This window comes from Trachinotus anak, unplaced genomic scaffold (assembly GCF_046630095.1).
Source record: "Trachinotus anak isolate AG129_WGS33_773 ecotype Australia unplaced genomic scaffold, CSIRO_AGI_Tana_v1 ptg000004l, whole genome shotgun sequence".
NCBI lineage: Eukaryota > Metazoa > Chordata > Actinopteri > Carangiformes > Carangidae > Trachinotus > Trachinotus anak.
Genome location: NW_027273855.1, coordinates 10,235,947 through 10,253,903, shown reverse-complemented (window position 1 = coordinate 10,253,903; position 17,957 = coordinate 10,235,947). Strand labels below are relative to the sequence as shown.

At 36.7% G+C, this 17,957-nt stretch overlaps 2 protein-coding genes across 6 annotated transcripts; both read left to right on the top strand.

The window, feature by feature from the left end:
• Nucleotides 1-79: 79 nt before the first annotated feature.
• On the top strand, nucleotides 80-8,269 carry rer1 (retention in endoplasmic reticulum sorting receptor 1). 2 transcript variants are annotated; one of them, XM_071475765.1, is made up of 8 exons: nucleotides 80-222; nucleotides 2,036-2,117; nucleotides 2,660-2,764; nucleotides 4,019-4,115; nucleotides 4,599-4,677; nucleotides 5,633-5,768; nucleotides 6,230-6,284; nucleotides 7,772-8,269. In XM_071475765.1, exons 2-8 carry the CDS (start codon nucleotides 2,037-2,039, stop codon nucleotides 7,780-7,782), a joined length of 564 nt encoding a protein of 187 aa, XP_071331866.1. In that variant the 5' UTR covers nucleotides 80-222; nucleotide 2,036; the 3' UTR covers nucleotides 7,783-8,269. The 2 variants fall into 2 exon arrangements, with proteins under 2 accessions (XP_071331866.1, XP_071331865.1); XM_071475764.1 differs by having other exon boundaries at nucleotides 81-222; nucleotides 6,230-8,269.
• Nucleotides 8,217-16,941, top strand: LOC139620352 (taste receptor type 1 member 1-like). 4 transcript variants are annotated; one of them, XM_071475761.1, is made up of 7 exons: nucleotides 8,217-8,349; nucleotides 8,590-8,672; nucleotides 9,148-9,850; nucleotides 9,960-10,685; nucleotides 11,573-11,779; nucleotides 12,389-12,509; nucleotides 12,866-16,941. In XM_071475761.1, exons 3-7 carry the CDS (start codon nucleotides 9,584-9,586, stop codon nucleotides 13,792-13,794), a joined length of 2,250 nt encoding a protein of 749 aa, XP_071331862.1. In that variant the 5' UTR covers nucleotides 8,217-8,349; nucleotides 8,590-8,672; nucleotides 9,148-9,583; the 3' UTR covers nucleotides 13,795-16,941. The 4 variants fall into 4 exon arrangements, with proteins under 4 accessions (XP_071331862.1, XP_071331861.1, XP_071331864.1 ...); XM_071475760.1 differs by having other exon boundaries at nucleotides 8,590-9,264; nucleotides 9,544-9,850; XM_071475763.1 differs by having other exon boundaries at nucleotides 8,590-9,264; nucleotides 9,544-9,850; nucleotides 12,389-12,913.
• The last annotated feature ends 1,016 nt before the right edge of the window (nucleotides 16,942-17,957 follow it).

Here is a 17,957-nt window from a genome sequence, read left to right as displayed (position 1 = left end):
TTATTTATGTATTACTCGAGCTGAGAAGTGTTCGTTCATGGCCCTGTGAGTCCTCGGCCTGATCAACGCACTGTAGTTCGTCGTTCTCGAAGATCTACTATCCTGCCTAGCGCTTGTTCGAGTCCTCGCGGAAGTACTGACGTGTTCACTCCAGTTTGTACGAGAGGTGGCTAGTTTAGCTAGCTAGGTAGAGCCGGGTAGTGACAACAGCGGCCGTATCAGGTAAGAAAGGACTCTCATTGATAATTTTCACTGCAGTTGCAAACAGAACCGAGAGACGCAAGGAGATATGGAAACTAAGAAACAAACTGAAAAAATATTGTATCATTCAGTGAATACTGATTTGGTTACTAGAGTTTACTTTAATTTGTAATTTGGCTAGTTGGCTAGCTATGGAGCCGTTGGCCCCGTAATACCGTGTCTCCGGAAATGAGTTGTCAAATTAGCAAACTCCTTGCTGGTACTTGTAGTTCAACGTTTTCCTGATACACACTATTTGCAATGGAGAGAAAACGAGTCATGAACTACATTTTATTTTGGTAAGCTTTAATGGACTCTACGATGAAGTTGTGGGAATTGTAGTTGCATAGAAACACTTAAGGGCCGACAGGTTATAACTGAAACTGTACTAAAACTACATAACCCATACAATCGGCAATTTGGGCTAAAGGGCAATGTACGTTTAGATAGCTTGTTAGCTATTCGCGTGGCTAATTTGTAAGCTAACGTCAGTAACTTCAAACTAATATCACCGATGAAACGTCAGTAACAATTACTGCATCATTTATTTCGATCGTAGCCATGTTAGGTTTTTCTCCGGAGCTACTATTTTGATATATGTTGCTTATTAGCTGCCTGGCTGCCTGAGGTTGTTAGCTAGTTATGCAGCTAACGTTAGTTAGCCACAACCTCGAACACTTCAACACGGTCTTGCCCTTTTTAGCTAACGCTATTAAAATGCTCTGTAATCGCAATGTCAGGACAAAGCAGTTGGTAATGAAATTTGTGTGTATGAGCACGACCTCAAACTACAACGCTGAAGTTAGCTACGAGTAACGTAACCTAGAAAATTCACGATCCTCTCTCCACCAAATCAATGAATATCTAATAGCTCCTGCATAGAGTAGCCAAAATATGTCGGCATTGGTTAGATTACTTATCTTATTACTTACAAAGAATCAGTACTAGATTTTGTTCTCCAGGCTATTTCCCCCTGGTTAATCTACATGGATATCGTTCTGATTTCTCCATACACTGGTCATGTCTACCTGACCTGTACTGTACAAACAGCTGCCACTCTAGACTCACTTCATTAAAACAGTACAGAACACAGAGGCTGCAACTAGACCGCTTTTTACAGCTTCTAATGCCTGGTTCTATAAATAAAACAAATGGTCACAAATTGGAGTAGGTGCATTCCCTTTTTAACTAGTTTTAAGGACTTAGTTATTTGTATGTACCTTTAAAAAAGCAGGCACATAGATTATTTAAAATTGAGAACACACCTACTGGTGTGTGTGGACAGGAATACCCATGGCCTCTTTTGTTGTGACCACTTTCAGCAGCAAATCTTTAATACCAAATCATGTTGATAGTGTTCTGGTATTTATGGCCTTAAACTGCCATAATCCCATCCAAATTTTGAGGGACCTTTAGGACCATCTTTTTAAAAGACCTTGCAGGAATGTTGATTACTTTAGCACCTGATACCATATAGTGTACTTTTTAAGAGTATCCAAATTAATTCATTTGTATGATAATGAATCTATTGGATTTTTATTTCTTCTTATTTCTCAGTATCCTGAATTATAGATGAGGTCAGTAAATGTTGACATGTGCGTGTCTTGTCTCTTAATAAAAGTTATATAGGCTGTAAACAGTTCCACCTTGCTCTCTTACAAAGTTGATTGAGTTGATTGTAATTCCAGCCAATATACCCAAGGGTTGAAGATGCTAGACTTCATCCTAGATAACTGGCCAAGTAGCTTATATTTATGCCCCATGAATCAAAATGTTTTTCTATCACCTCTGGCAGAATGTCAGAAGGGGACAGTGTTGGGGAGTCAATCCATGGGAAACCATCTGTAGTTGCTGCCTTCTTCACACGGATTGGACAGGTAACACGTCTGTCACTTAAATCACAAATATCATTTAAGTAATTCGGGATGAAAATGTTTGATACTAAATGCTGAACTGTATATCTCAAGACCATCAACCCACCAGTGTCATGACCTCAAGAACACAAGTTTAAATATTCAGATTTGATGCCAAAATATTAAATTAGTTTCAGTTAAACTGATGGTGTTTAAAGTCATGTCTATTAACTGAATGAGGTGTACTACTGGCATTTTATTTTCAGAAATGCCTCTGTACTGGAATGTTACAATACCTGTACTGCTGCACCTGGTATCACAGTGTACATAAGGTTTCCTAAAATATCATATCACAGGGACAAACATGACATTTACACCACACAGGAGATGTTTGCCAGTAATTTTAGTGGAATTAAATAAACAGATGAATTGCAGTGGTGTTTTTAGGTTTAATATGTCATTTGCTGTTCAGCAGCACAATCTGAAAAAGTGAAAGTGAAACACACAGAGGTTCAGTAGTGTTTGTTCATAGGTGTGTTTTGTTTTCTTAATTTTTTTTGTAACAGGTCTATCAGTCATGGCTAGACAAGTCAACGCCATTCTATGCAGTGCGATGGGCAGTCACTCTACTACTTACTGCTGTCTACATGATCAGAGTGTACATACTACAGGTAATTGTTTATGTCTGTCTTTTTTACAATTTACTATATTGTTACTTGCTCAAGGAAGTCAGAAAATATAAGCCATGAGAGTTGTAGGTGTAATAAAAGTAACACCAACAAACTCATTCACTTGCCCTGTGATAAATACTACTACTAAATACCGTATTTTCCGCACTATAGGGCGCACTGGATTATGAGGCGCACTGTCAATGAATGGTCTATTTTTGAACTTTTTTCATATATAAAGCGCACCGGACTATAAGGCGTATTAAGCGAAACAAAAGATAAGTCAGTCAAACTTTATTAAACGCGTTCACAATAACTTTCAACATTGTTCAAACGTTAATGAGCGTATTCACAATAACTCCCAACCTTGTTCAGTTGTAACACGTAAAAAAAAACACAGTCTGATACCGCTAAATCAAACGTTAGCGTATTCACAATAACTCCTTATAGGTCCTTATACACACACACTGTAATATTATGGTGAAGCACAGTATGTATTACTCCGCGACACTCCTGACTACAGTAGCCGTAATGCTGCAAGCGGTGCGGCTTTGTAGTTTACCAAAGTCGTACTAAAACATTTTGACAGAGCGCCGTGAGCGCCGTGTACCACACAAAATCGCTTCGAGGTCAGTAAGCACAACCAGAATTAATCCATATATAAGGCGCTCCGGATTATAAGGCGCACTGTCGTTTTTTGAGAAAATTAAAGTCTTTTAAGTGCGCCTTATAGCCTGGAAAATGCGGTAATTAAAATTAGTCTGTTATTGTTGTTGAAAACAACTGAAAGGGATGGGCCTATTTATATTTAATATAGGCTATTTAATTTTTCATTTTGCAGCTGTATATTTTTAAACAGCAAAGTAAACCCTGTCTTTGCGTTCTATTTTAATCAAAGTCTTTTAATAAAAGTGTTTATGACATCTTACATTTGGCTTTGGCCTACAACTGAACCTTTAGCCCACTTTGTCGAAAATACAAGTGTGTGTGTATAGTGTGTATCAGCCTAAAAATATCAAGATTTAATTTTTGGTCCATATCACCCAGCCCTACTCCCTGCTTTATGTATTTAAATAACACCATTCATTTGGCTCACCTGCGTAATGATTGATTTGTGTATTTTTAATTTCTGTCAACTTACCTGCTTCCATAAAAATGTACATGTGTTTAGTTTTTACTAACAAAGGTGCACTTCCATGTTCACTGACTGCCCAGAAAGCCTTTTAATGTGGTGATGTTCCTTATGCTACTTTTCAGGGTTGGTATATAGTAACATATGCTTTGGGAATCTACCATCTCAACCTCTTCATTGCTTTTCTATCACCAAAAGTGGATCCTTCACTGCTTGACGAAGGCAAGTTGACTATATTAAATCAGATCTGTTTTTTGTAATGTGGTCATGTTGTGTGCTTGACACTAGCTTACCTCTTAAGTTGTTACCTGCCTGTTAATTTACGCTTTTGACTAGTTGCACTTACGTCAAACTCCAAAATACAATCAGATGTTACAAAAAATGTGTTCTCATACACAGCACATGTATGCATTTTGTTAGTGTATACAGTTGTCCAAACAACAAAGAGTGTGCGAGTGTGTATTTATATGTACACACACTACATCCAAAAGGTCAAACTTGCAACATCCAGTGAAATAAAATGTCATAGTGCCGGCCACATTGATGCAAAAATGCCCCCCCCCCCAAAAAAAAAGTAGTTTTGTTTATCAGGTAGTGTTTTTTATGTTTTAGCTTGGGAATTGTTGTTCTTAATGCTGACTCATGATTGAGGATTCCACCTTTTTATTAATCACCACATCATCCTGTAACCTACATCTCCTGCAGATGAAGGCCCATCCCTCCCTACCAAGCAGAATGAGGAGTTCCGCCCCTTCATCAGGAGGTTGCCTGAATTCAAATTCTGGTGAGTCAAGCTCATGGCACACATAATTTTCATCCACAGAGAGACTGCAACTCTATTATATTAAATGATCTGTGTGGTCCAAGGTTAAGTCATGCAGAGTTCATTTGTAATTTGGGAGGAAGCCTTATCTTACCTTATCTCTACTTCATTCCTATCATCCATAGATCACATAAATTTCTAACTTCTAAAAACAGTCATTCATTAGACTTTTCTTAGAGTGAGTTGACAAACTTTCACATAAACAGTTAACATCTTTGAGTAGTTTCAGCCATTCTAAAAAAAAAATGGATCAGGGAACTTGGTATTAATTGATCATCAAAGTCACATTTCCTTGTGTTCTACCCTTTACAGTAAAGTAACCTTGTCTTTCATGTGTTTGCGTGCAACTTCTGTGTCCTCTTGTCCACTAAAGCAGGAAGAGAGGGAAGCGATTTGCATTAGTCAATCTGAGGCTGCCATTTGTCCGGTGTATGAAAAGATAATCCTTTGCTCCTCTTTCCATGTTTTTCATCACTGCACTGTCAAAAACAGTTTTTTTTCAACTTGCAAACATAAATGAGGAGGTTGTTTTTAAAATTGTGAGGTAACTGTAATAGCCCTGAACAGTTTATTCATCAGTTGTTTGAAGACTTACTGAGTTAACCAGAACTAAGAAAATAAATTACATATTAAGACATTAACTTTGGTCAACAACCTTTTGTCCTGACAAGAGTAGTTGAATATGTTTTCCTCTTACGCTTTCCTGCATTTTCCAATATGGATTTATTTGATGTTATGAACTCATAAAGCCCTTCCTCACATTATTCTCCCCACATTGATAAAATAACCTTCACTTTGTGGACATACTGTACATACATAAAACATTCATTAAATGACTGTGAGTTACAGTTTAGGATGTGTAATTGCAAATGTGATTACACTGTTTTAACTGAAGTTGTGTTACTTTTCTTGCCAGGCATTCTGCAACAAAAGGCATTGTCATCGCCATGATTTGCACATTTTTTGATGCCTTCAATGTGCCAGTGTTCTGGCCTATACTTGTAATGTACTTCATCATGCTCTTCTGCATCACCATGAAGAGGCAGATCAAGGTAAAAAGCACACATTGACTCTCATATACACGCAATTAAACATTGACTTTGGCTGTACAGGAGTCACAGCAGTGTAATACAAACACTGCAGTTCATCCAAAAAGTGTTCCTTTGATCTGACAGAAAATCGATTGTTTAAAATGTCAGAAACACCAGACTATATAATGCAATACAAAAATTAAGAGAGATGACTCAGTAACTCTGACAATGCTTTTACCAAAACAGAACATTCACACAGGTCATATTTTTTGAGGGGCTGTTTATTTGCCTGCATGCAGTGCATCTGTTTTATTTTCAATACCTTGTTTTAAGCGCTATTTCCTTGTCTTTTTTTAATTTACTTGATAAAACCAGCAGTCATTGTTCTACTTCACCACATGGATTAAGTAGGTAAAATGTTTGCGCAAACCCTACAAATACCTGTTCTTAATTCTCCTCTTTTTCTTCTTTACCTTCTCTAGCATATGATCAAGTACAGATACCTACCCTTCACACATGGGAAGAGGACATACAAAGGCAAGGAAGAAACAGGGAAAACTTTTGCTAGTTAAAAACTCCCATTTAGCCTTCCCCTCCTTCTCATTTGAAATCTATCAGTCACAGCTGGTGGGAAGTGACAAGGGTTAGAGATTTGTTTTGTTTTTTTGTAAGTGGGACAATAACTTGAAAACATAACATGAAAAATACAAGTTTTGATCCATGTTTCACAGTGTTGGATGAGGATATTAGCAGCATGGATCAAATTAGTCATATTCAAGGCTTATGATTCAAGTCTATTCAAGGGTAGGTTTTTTTTTTTTTTTTTCTTTTTTCTTTTTTTTTTTTTTTTTTGGATCCCAAATCTCCTCTTGTTCAGTAATAGGTGAAACTAAGTGCTGCCTTTTGCCTTTTTAACCCCATGGGGTAAGTATAAAGTCATCAAGAAGGAACCACACAAAAAAATAAAATTCAGTAAATCTTTTTTTTTTTTGTTAATCCCCCACCCCCCCTCAATGATGGTGATTCCAGTACATGTCCATCTCCCCAATGAAATAAATCTGCCAACTTTTGACTAATATATTGGTTCTTACTTTTTTTTTTTTTAACAAGTTATATATTGAAAGTCAGTAGTGTTAATAGCAAAATAACATGATATGTAAGATGAAATCTGATGGAAATACAAGTCTTCAAGTTGACTCATTTCATCTTTTGGTATAAAAGTGTGCACCTGCTTTGGCTTTAAAGTGTCTCAGTCAGTTGTCCTCTATACTAAATGCAGACACTTTGAAGAGACTAGTCACAAAACACTTGAATATGCATTCATGACATGTAGAAAAAAATACCTATCATAATTAATCTCTTGAAATTATTTCACCTAACACATAATTTTTGACTAATGTTTATTGTGAATTGGCTAATAATGTAATTCTGTGTATTACCTGGGTCACACTGGTGTAGCCAGTGTAGCAAGCATCAGTATAGATGATTATCATTGACTTCATTTGAATTGTCAGCCGTCCACATCACTGAATGCATATTTCAAGGCAAATGTTACTAACCCCGGCCCATTTAGTTTCCTGTAGCCTGTAGTCCACCTAGTTCTTTCTACTTAAAGTTTAACAGATGGGATACTGTGCTGTTGAGCAGCCCTATAAACCAAATTTTAAATCATTTTTGGGGGCAGTTAGCATGAAATGGCAAGTCAATTAATTTGCTTTACCTCAGATTTTTACACCATGGATAATTGTTTTTTTTAAAAAAAGCATATTGTCTTTTGAGTGCAAAACCAGTATTCAAGTCCCATTTATAACAAGGTCTAATCTTGTATAATAAGAAAGCAATTCCACATTTACCCCAACAACCTTTTCTCTTTGAAACATTTACCCATCTGTGTTTCAAAATCCGGGGTCCATTCGGTTTATGTAGACTAGATGTTAGAGTCCTTAATAATCTGTGTTTACTTTGAACAAAGTTATGGTAAATACAGTCATTCCAAGCAAACTGTTGTTCTCTTTCTTTTGCAGAGGAAACATAAGAAAACAGAGATTGAGAGCTTTTATTATAACAAATGGATGAAGTGGGTGGCGATCACACTTTCTTTTCTATAAACCTGTTGATTTTTTTTTTCCATTTTTATGAGAATGTTGGGGATTATCTGTCATAACTAAACTTTGATCAGCACTGTAGTAAGGGATCAAAACATTTTCCTGTAAAAAGTTTCTGTTTCAAAGGATTGTCTGGAGGATTTGTATATATATATATATTTTAAAATATGAAATTTTTTTGAGATTATTTTTATTTTGTTTTTTCTTCCAACCACCGTACTGTTTCCTATTTTTAAATCCATTGAAAGCAGAACTGGTTAATTGGGTTCCAGATTTGATGAATTAAATATCTTTCTCTTGGAGTGCATGTTCTTGTTTTCTTGTGCAACAGTTATTAAAAAAAATAGATTTTAATAGCTTAAGTGTAATTTTTTCACTCCAAATGCGATTAAAGAGGCTGTGTCCCTTCAAACAGTATATTGGTGTCTTGGCTTCATGTTTTGCAGATATTCATGGAAAAGAAACAACCAAAAAAAGATCTTGGTCCAATTACACACGTATGTGTCAATACACCTGTATTTTTATCTCTCGTCAAATCCATTTCAGCACAGTTCATTTTCCTCTTTCAAACTTCTCTTGGTTGATGATGAGAAATACATTAGAGATGCAACAGTGTAACTGATATCAATGCAAATGAACAGAATAAATGTGTACCATTAAAATGGGCCACTTTCAGAAGTGCTAGCAAATACTTCACTGTCATAATATCTCATTTTTAATTTTTGTCTTTTCTGCAGGAACTCATATCAAGGATACATGTATAACAAATTGCACTAAAACCATATTAGTCTTGTGTTATCCTGGGCTGCTATTGGAGAAGGTAAACTAAAAGAGCCAAATGTTGTAGCAGAGGGAAATTGTCTCCCATGAATGTTAAACATAATTATATTTTTCATTTTCATACCTCTCATATTAAGAGTTAAATTTAGAGTTCATTTGGGTATTTGGATAGAAGGAATGTAAAATTTCCAGGATGTATTTATTATAAAGGCATAAAACTTGCATACTAATGATGATTGAGTATACATAATGGGGAGTCTGTTCAGCAGTTCAAATGCCTTTGCATACTCATTTGCGAATTCTCCTCCACCCATGTTTAGGTATGAATTTCATTCCCACATCTATGGAAATGATCACTGAGGCTTAACCATCACTAATGTCTCAACTTAGCAAATGCAGAGGCAGATCTCAATATAGGTCACATAAGATTGGCAAGCAGTAACTGTAACAATGAAACATTTTCCTCCCTCTCTGTGTTTACTGGTATCCATTCTATGTGGCTTCACTCAATGCAGTGTCCCTGCCTCAGAGTTTCAGCTGGAAGGAGATTATTTGATAGGTGGACTTTTTGACGTTCATCATGTCAGTGCCCCTGTTCATCACGATAGACCAGAAACCATCGACTGCTCCAGGTGAGTCTAAATCTGGCTAAATCTAAATTTGAAACTATTTAAGAACACCTAGTATAACAGAAAAATTGAGGTCAATCGCTATTGCTAGTTGCACATTACCCCCAAACCAAATGTAATTAATTCATATATTATTATTAAGTTATTGAAGAACATAAAGTCCACATTATTGACCTCAGACATTGTTCCATGAAATTCTTTGAAATAGCCATATCTGTACAGCCTTAAACAATAATATGTGAACAATGAAACTAATTCATACACACTCTTGACTTTTGACAGTGAAAACTTAACTGAATCAAGTTATCGGAGGTTACAGTTGATGAGATTCTCTGTAGAGGAAATCAACAACTCTACCACCCTACTGCCAAATGTATCTCTTGGCTATGAGATATTTGACCACTGCTCAGACATTAAGAATTTTCCAGGAATTTTGAATCTCCTCTCAATCAATGGCTTGATTCAACCTTGGGGTGAGCCACAGAAGAAACTGTCCAGTATGTCCAAAGTGATAGCGGTGGTTGGCACTTATACAAGCACTGAGACATTGACTGTGGCCCCACTATTCATGATGAATCTCATTCCTATGGTAAATTTGCCAACTATTCTATGCTGAATTAAAACAGCTTCAACAACAGTTTAATGTTTGACAATTTACTGTTACTGAAAATAATGACAATTTATCTCTCATTTAACAGGTCAGTTATGGAGCTGCTAGCACGATCTTTTCAAGGAAACAGAATTTTCCCTCTTTCTTCCGAACGGTACATCCAAATAAAGATGTCATAGAAGTGATTGTTAACATCATACTACACTTCAACTGGCGTTGGGTTGCTTTCCTTAATGTTGATGATGATTATGGCAACGATGGCCGGGAATTGTTCATAAAAAAGATTAAGGACACTGAGATCTGCCTGGCATATACCAAAGGCCTCAATCATTATACAGATCACTCCCAAATATTCAAACAGATCAATGCACAGAAGGTACATGTCATTATTGTTTTTGCTCCTGAATGGACTGCTGAACCTCTCATTGAGTCAGCGATACAGTTAAATGTGACCAACAAAGTGTGGATAGCAGGGGATGCCTGGTCCTTAAACAAGAAGCTCCCCAAGGAAAAAGGAATCAGAAATATTGGAACTGTACTTGGGGTCTCTGAACAAGCAGTGACGATACCTGGTTTCAGTGATTTTATTTATTCCTCCAAAAGCCAGACTCACTGTGAAAATGAAGGACAGCAGAAGTTTTGTAATCAGGTCTGCAACTGCAGTTACCTGGATCCAGAAGATATCATTGCTGCAGACCCATCTTTTTCTTTCCCTGTTTATTCTGCTGTATATGCCATTGCTTATGCCTTACACAGTGTCTTGCAATGTGGAGCTGGCACATGTAATGACAATATCACAGTGTACCCACACATGGTAAGTATACAAACAATTAAAGAATTCATTTTTAATTATCAAAAATCAAAACAAATTTTTACCTCTGAAACTTTAGAAAGCAGGTAATGGATCGGCACACATGACTGATTGCTTCTAATACTTCCAAAACTTTAAATAAAGCAATGTTTCAGTCCCAGAGAGTTCTTTGTCAGGCTTTGCCAAACCCTGTGAAATGTTTCAGTCTCATTACATCTCTGTGAGGTTGAAACAAGTGTCACAGATAGAGTGATAAAGCAATTCATTAATTAATAAGTACTTGTCCATTAAAAAATAGGCATTAATTAATTTGTTTTTTAAAAAAGTATTTATTGGTCTATAAAGACATAGACTAAATTACAAAGTAATTTGATATTTTAACGGGCTATAAAGATAGGAATCATAAAAAGAATTTACAAATTAAATATTATACCTCCATAAATGGTTCAAATTAAAAAGGGCATCACATATAAATATATGAATGAATTCATAAATAAAAATCTATTTGAAAATGAACATTAAAAAGAGAAATAAATAACTGTATTCACAAATTGAATTAAGAATATGGATTTTAATCTGGCATTTAAGAGGCAATAACCTTTTCTAATTTTGTTAGAATTTCTTTTTTGCCCATTAAAATATCAAATAATCAGTTACTTTGTAATTTTGTCAATTTATTTATAGATTAATAAATTAATTTGTAAACAATTTTTTGAATGCATTCATTTTAATTGTACGAGTTATTAATTAATTAAATGCTTTATTACTATTTCTGTGACACTTGTGGTCCTCCATGAGATTACTAAACCTAAGAACCTATTTTATAAACACATCTCCAATGTCCGTTGTGACCACATGCAAGTAATATGAATTTTGTGTACCCACATCAGGTTCTAGCAGAGCTGCGGAAGTCAAATTTTACACTTTTAAATCAACGTATTCAGTTTGATGAGAACGGCGATCCCAGGTTTGGAATCTATTCCATAGTGTTCTGGAACCACAGTGGTGATGCACAGGAGATCGGCTTTTATAAATTTCACCCAGCAGTCCATTTCTTCATCAACAACACCAACATTCAGTGGTACACAAAAGGAGAAGTAAGTTATTTTTTCCTCTCAGTAGTTTATATTATATATAGTGATTACATTTTTTTTAATGAAAATATTTTGGTTTGCACCTATGCTCAAAGATACAATTATTACCTCCGCCAAAGACATTATGTTTTCAACCATGTCTCTTTGTTTTTCGTTTTTTTTGTTTGTCAGCAGGATTGCACAAAAAGTACAGAGCTGATTTGCACTGAGCTTCGTGTAGGGATGGGGCATGGGCCAGGGAAGAACCAAATATATTTTGGGGCAGATCCAGATCATTTACTATGAATTTGAAATTTTTCCTCTGAAGTCTGGTGTATGTTGTTTGACATTGGCCTTGGCAAAAGTCTCCACTGTAATGAACGCATTTTCTAGTTTAGTAAAGCTGTGTACATCAGGTTAAATCAACCAATGGTAGTTGTTCATGGTGCACTTTGCAGGGTTGTCTAAATATAAGACTTATAATGATGGTTATATTTTACAATACCTTGTTTGAAATTTAAAAAGCTGTATATGCCGAGTTACTTCTACCTCTCTACTTCCCATTTGCCCACTTACAATTTTCTCTGCCTTGCTCTGACATTTACTTTGCTGTTCAACAACTGTGTTGTACAGGTGCCTACTTCACTATGTTCCCCGAAATGTCATGTAGGACATGCAAAAAAGCAAGATGGAATCCATAAATGCTGCTTCAATTGTGAAATCTGTCCGAATGGAACTTACATCAACATCACAGGTAAGTTACTTCACATGAAAACAAGAAAATCTGTAAAAGCAGTGCTGCCATTCATTCCTTTATGGGAGCTATAATTCCAGACAGTTTTAAGTTCTCAAGGCTAAGAGGGTTTCACAGTCATCTCATGCTAATCAGGCACTGCTACAAGCATAGGCTTCCATGTTCACTCTGACCACTGTACACACCAATTAAACTACAGTAATAAGATAAAACATCACACATTAAAAATGACACTGCTGCCTTAACTGTTTAATCTCTTCACATCTTTTGATCTCTCTTTTGGTCTTTCTTTGTTTTTGTTTTTTTTAAGTTTATCTTAACTTTTTCACAAATTGTCCCTCTCTCATGTAAAACAGAGGACCCCTACAAGTGCATCAAATGTAAGGAGACAGAATGGTCTGAAGAAGGAAGTACATCATGCAATCTGCGGGTGGTGGAGTACACCCCATTCACAGACAGTGGGGCTATACTGATCATGGTGGGGGCCTGGGCCTTGGTGGGTCTCACACTAGCCATGTCTATTCTCTTCACCATCAACTACAACACCCCTATTGTCAGATCTGCTGGGGGACCAATGTGCTTCCTAATTTTAGGCTGCCTCAGTCTGTGTAGTCTCAGTGTGTTTTTTTACTTTGACAAGCCAACACTTTCTTTTTGTATCTTAAGGTTCTTACCATTCATTTTGTTCTACACTGTTTGTCTGGCATGTTTTGTTGTGCGTTCTTTTCAAATTGTTTGCATTTTCAAAATAGCTGCCAAGTTCCCCATGCTCCACAGTTGGTGGATGAAATATAATGGACAATGGCTGGTTATCACTGGGGCTTTTTTTACTCAGGCACTCTTACTTCTTATTGGTTATTCTTGTGGACCCCCCAAGCCCTACAATGAAACACTTTGGTACAAAGACAAAATCATACTTAGCTGTGACATCAGTCTGAAAGCAAACTCTGGTTCTATGATTTTGCTTTTATCTTTGTGCTCCCTTTGCTTTATTTTCTCCTACATGGGAAAAGACCTGCCAAAAAATTACAACGAGGCCAAAGCAATCACGTTTTGCCTGCTCATCCTGATCCTCACCTGGATCATTTTTTCCACTGTATGTGTGCTTTATCGTGGAAAGTCTATCCAAAGTCTTAACGCTCTGGCAGTACTCTGCAGTCTCTACTCCTTTCTGTTGTGGTATTTCCTCCCAAAATGTTACATAATCATTTTTCAACCCCACAAAAATACACAGCAGTACTTCCAAGGTCTTATTCAAAATTACACCAAAACAATTAGCCAATAGCACTGTAATTATGTGTTACTGTAGAAAGGAGAACTGATGTGCTCCAGGCCCTCTGAATACTTTCAATGAAATGTTAATTTGTGTCTTTACAGTAGATTGTCAAAAAGGTATGTATACTAAATTAAATCTTTGTCTTTTTCTTTTGGTGTAACCTAATTGCTTTACAAAAAAATGTGATTAGTTATTTGGTTGTCCTACTGAGGGATGTAAGGGCTACATTCATACAGTTGTTTCAGGGATGGTTGGCATCTCATAGCCCATGTCTGAAACCCCTGACTTCAACAACTAAACAAGACTAAGAGTCTACAGCCATGCTGATATCAGTATGCTAGCATGCGTAAAATGACAACACTTACATGCTGATGCTAAGCAGGTGTAATGTTTAGCCAGATAGAATGCTAGCATTGGCTAATTAATGCTAAACACAGTGCAACTAGGAATGTCTTTATCATGCAATTTAGTCATAAACCAAACTATTCAACCACTTTGGATTAGATGATAGCACTAGATGAAGGGCTGTAAGGGATCACAAAAATCTTCCTGAACTAAACATGGATGTTGGAACTGAATTTCATTCAATCCATCCAATGGTTGTGGAGACATTTAACTTGAAACCAAAAATGTGAACATCATGGTAGCACTACAGGAAAAGACAGGAGATCTCCAAAGTTAGGATAAATCATCTGGCGATCATAACTGTCTTCACAAGCTTTTATGCATAACAATTCAGAAATTGTGGGTCTAGGGGCAGCAATGTTGATCTGTCAAGACACAGTTGGTACTGAACTGCAGCCCAGATTGAAATATCTTAACAACTATGAGATGGATTGCTTGTAATTTGAGTACAGATATTTATCTATTCATTGTCCCCAAAATGATTAATCCTAATGAGTTGAGTGAACCTCTAACTTTTCTCCCAGTGTTCCAGCAGGTCAAAGTTTTCACTTTTTCTGTGAAACATCTCAAATTTTTGATTGTTTAGCACAACATTTTGTTCACATATTTATGGCTCCTGAACAATGAATCCTACTACTCGGTGATAAAGTGGCTTTATCTCTAGCAGCAAGAGGTTGAAATTTTGTGGTTTTGAGTGAAATGCCGAAACAACAAGATCTAATTGTGTTTGTGCCATAACATTTGGTTAAAACAGTAAAAAACAGTAATTAACCTCCTGATCTTCTTCTGCAATATGAGCTATTTCGCACATATTTTGAGTTTATTCAATGAGATTATTTCTCAAGCAGGGATTGTTTATTTTATAAAATTGTTTTTTAAAAGACATATAGACCCTATATAACCAAATTCTGTCATGTTAGCTTATGTAAATAGCTGCATGGTTGTTTTTCTTATTGTATTAACAGGTCGGGGCATTGTTGTGCACATATATGTGAGCATTGCAACCTTTTTAATCAAGATATTAAAAATGTATAGTCAACAGACAATAATAATGGAAATATGTTTTTAGATGTAGCCCTGACTGTTTTCTAAAATATATGAAGTATATTCACATCATGTACACATGTTTCTCTTCTGAATTGTAAATTTAACTTCATCCTCTTGAAAGCTTATATGGGATGCCATATAATAATACATTTAGGAAGATTTATATTAACATGAATATAACACTAATATACACCACTGCTGTAAATTAATCTTTAGGGTAGCGTATGTTATTTAACTTGAAATGCTTGTAAGCCAATTAGCCAAAATAACAAAAATATCAAGGGTAACAAAAATGTAGTTTAATACTAATTTACAATAAATTTTTGGTTGAGTTTCTGTGCACAAATAGCATTGTTATAACTTAGGTTCTGCTCAACAGTGTGATTGATATAGGCCTACATGGGTCAACTCTGCAGCTGTTACCTGTAAAGCAAAGGAGTCATTATATTTAGATTAAATTTGGCTAATACATACAAAAAAAAATAGTTTAATACTTTTTTCCTTAACTAGAAAAAAACCCAAAACATTTGACATGGTAGATGTTTTTTTTGTGTGCATTGTACATTGTTGTATCAATAATGTAGGCTATCAATCATATTTATCAATGATAGAATAAATAACTAGCATAACCTTCAGCCCCAAAGTGAATGTGAATGGAATATTAGCATGATCAATTTGCTGATTATTGCCTTATTACATGTATTGGTTATTGTATATATTAAATTAACTCATATGTAAATTCAAACATTATTATATGAACTGTCTGTTTGCAATGTAACTGACCATTTTGCCACACTGCCTACTCACGTAGCTACACCAGTTTAAAGTTTAAGTTTTAAGATTTTTGTCCGGAATGATCAGCGTGACATTTGAAAGGAAATGTGGATGAAACTCACAATTATCCTGCCCTGGGATTGTGGTAAATTTCACCACTTATCAGCAGCCTATGAACTATCAAACACGGATGATTGATGATCAAAATCATGGACCTGTGGCTTGAGACTAGGTCAATTAAAAAGTTAATCAAATGAAATCTCTGACACGACGATACAGAAGGCAAGTGTTTAGTTTTACTAGTAACACAGTCACCACAACTCTGAGATCTGCATTTGGTGACATCTGGCCAGTGTTAATGTTGCGTTGGGTGATATCATTAAATAGCATTTGACCATGGGAGTTGTTGTCTTCACTACCATTGCCATAAGCATCTCCTGGTTTGGATCCCTTCAGTGTACGTCATTCAGGAGGTCTTCTCCTCTCCAAAACATAACCATTAAAAGCACTGAAAGCTGTTTCAAATTTAAAGTCAGTGTTTCGCTGATGATGTAAGGTGGACACAGGACATCAGGGAAGGGTTGGGAGTTAAGATTGCTAATATAACTAACACAATGTTAATTTATGAACCAGACATTCAGGAGGTTTTTAATGGTGGCCAAATTATCCACAGAGGTTTTTTCTTCTCCATAACAAATGACCCATGGGGGATTAAAACCAGTACAAACATAGAATAAAGCAGTGTCATTTTAAAAAATCAGATTCACCAAAGTTTTTCGGTGGACACAGGACGTCTTGATATGTCTTGAAACTAAGACTCCTTCTTTGATAACTCATGAACCAGATGTTCAGGATGTTTTTACATGCAGCTGAATTATCTACAGAGAAGTCCTCCTCTCCATAACAAATGATCCAGGGCATCAAATCTAATAGAGGGGTGATCCAATAGGCAAGTGGTTAGGATGCACACCATGCAGGCGCTAATTCACCAAGCAGGCCAGTCCCGGCCTGAGCATTTATTTTACTGTCCAGGTGCACACCTAGGTTTTTATAAGTATGCACCACCTAAATGTCCTTCCCTTGAACATTGACTAGCTGAAGTATGGGCCTAGACTTGCGAAAGTCAATGACCATCTCATTGATCTTGGAGGTTTCAGAAGGAGGTAGTTGTCACTCCATCCACTGAAGGCCATCATCAGATCCCTGTATTCTCCTTCCTGCCAAATCCTGAAACATGCAAAAATAGCTGTGCCATCTGGGTATTTCTGGATATGGCAAGACTCAGAGTTGTATTTAAAGTCCACCGTATACAGGGTAAACAGGAATGGAGCCAGAACAGTCCCCTGTGGAGCATCAGGGCTGCTTCCCACTGTCCCTGAGACACAGTTACCCAGCCTGACGTACTGTGGTCGTCTTGTGAGGTAATCTACAATCCAGGACGTGAAGGAGGGATCTACACTCATCCCTTCGAGCTTGTCTTTGAGAATGGGTGGTCGGATGGTATTAAATACACTTGAAAAATCAAAGAACGTAATCCTCACATAACTACCTGGCTCATCCAACTAAGAATGGGGTGGATGGGACATGTAGAGGATGGTATCATCCACTCCAATATGTTCCTTGTAAGCAAACTGTAGGGGTGTGTGCCTGTTCAACCTGTGGCCTCAGAAGATGGAGAAGCAGCCGCTCCAGGGTCTTCATGATGCGTGATGTGAGGGCTACTGGTCTACAGTATTTTTTCTTGGCTGGGCACCTGACTTTAGGTACCGGAACAAGACATGATGTTTTCCACAGGACCCTCCCTGCTTGCAGACTTAAGTTGAAGATCCTTTGGAGAGGCTCAGTGATGGTCTCTATCCCCTTTCACACCTCTCTGGTGTTGTTGTGCTACAGCTTCCTCTCTACCTTCCTATTGTAGTCCTCCTTCGCCTGCTTTAATCTCCTCT

Bases quoted from the DNA above. Each gene is read 5' to 3' on its own strand.
- LOC139620352 (XM_071475760.1), top strand. From the start codon at position 9,083: ATGAAACATTTTCCTCCCTCTCTGTGTTTACTGGTATCCATTCTATGT. The intron at 10,686-11,572 runs GTAAGTATACAA...TACCCACATCAG, and splicing joins TCACAGTGTACCCACACATG to GTTCTAGCAGAGCTGCGGAA. The intron at 12,510-12,865 runs GTAAGTTACTTC...CATGTAAAACAG, and splicing joins AACTTACATCAACATCACAG to AGGACCCCTACAAGTGCATC.
- rer1 (XM_071475764.1), top strand. From the start codon at position 2,037: ATGTCAGAAGGGGACAGTGTTGGGGAGTCAATCCATGGGAAACCATCT. The intron at 2,118-2,659 runs GTAACACGTCTG...TTTTTGTAACAG, and splicing joins TCTTCACACGGATTGGACAG to GTCTATCAGTCATGGCTAGA. The intron at 4,678-5,632 runs GTGAGTCAAGCT...TTTTCTTGCCAG, and splicing joins TTGCCTGAATTCAAATTCTG to GCATTCTGCAACAAAAGGCA.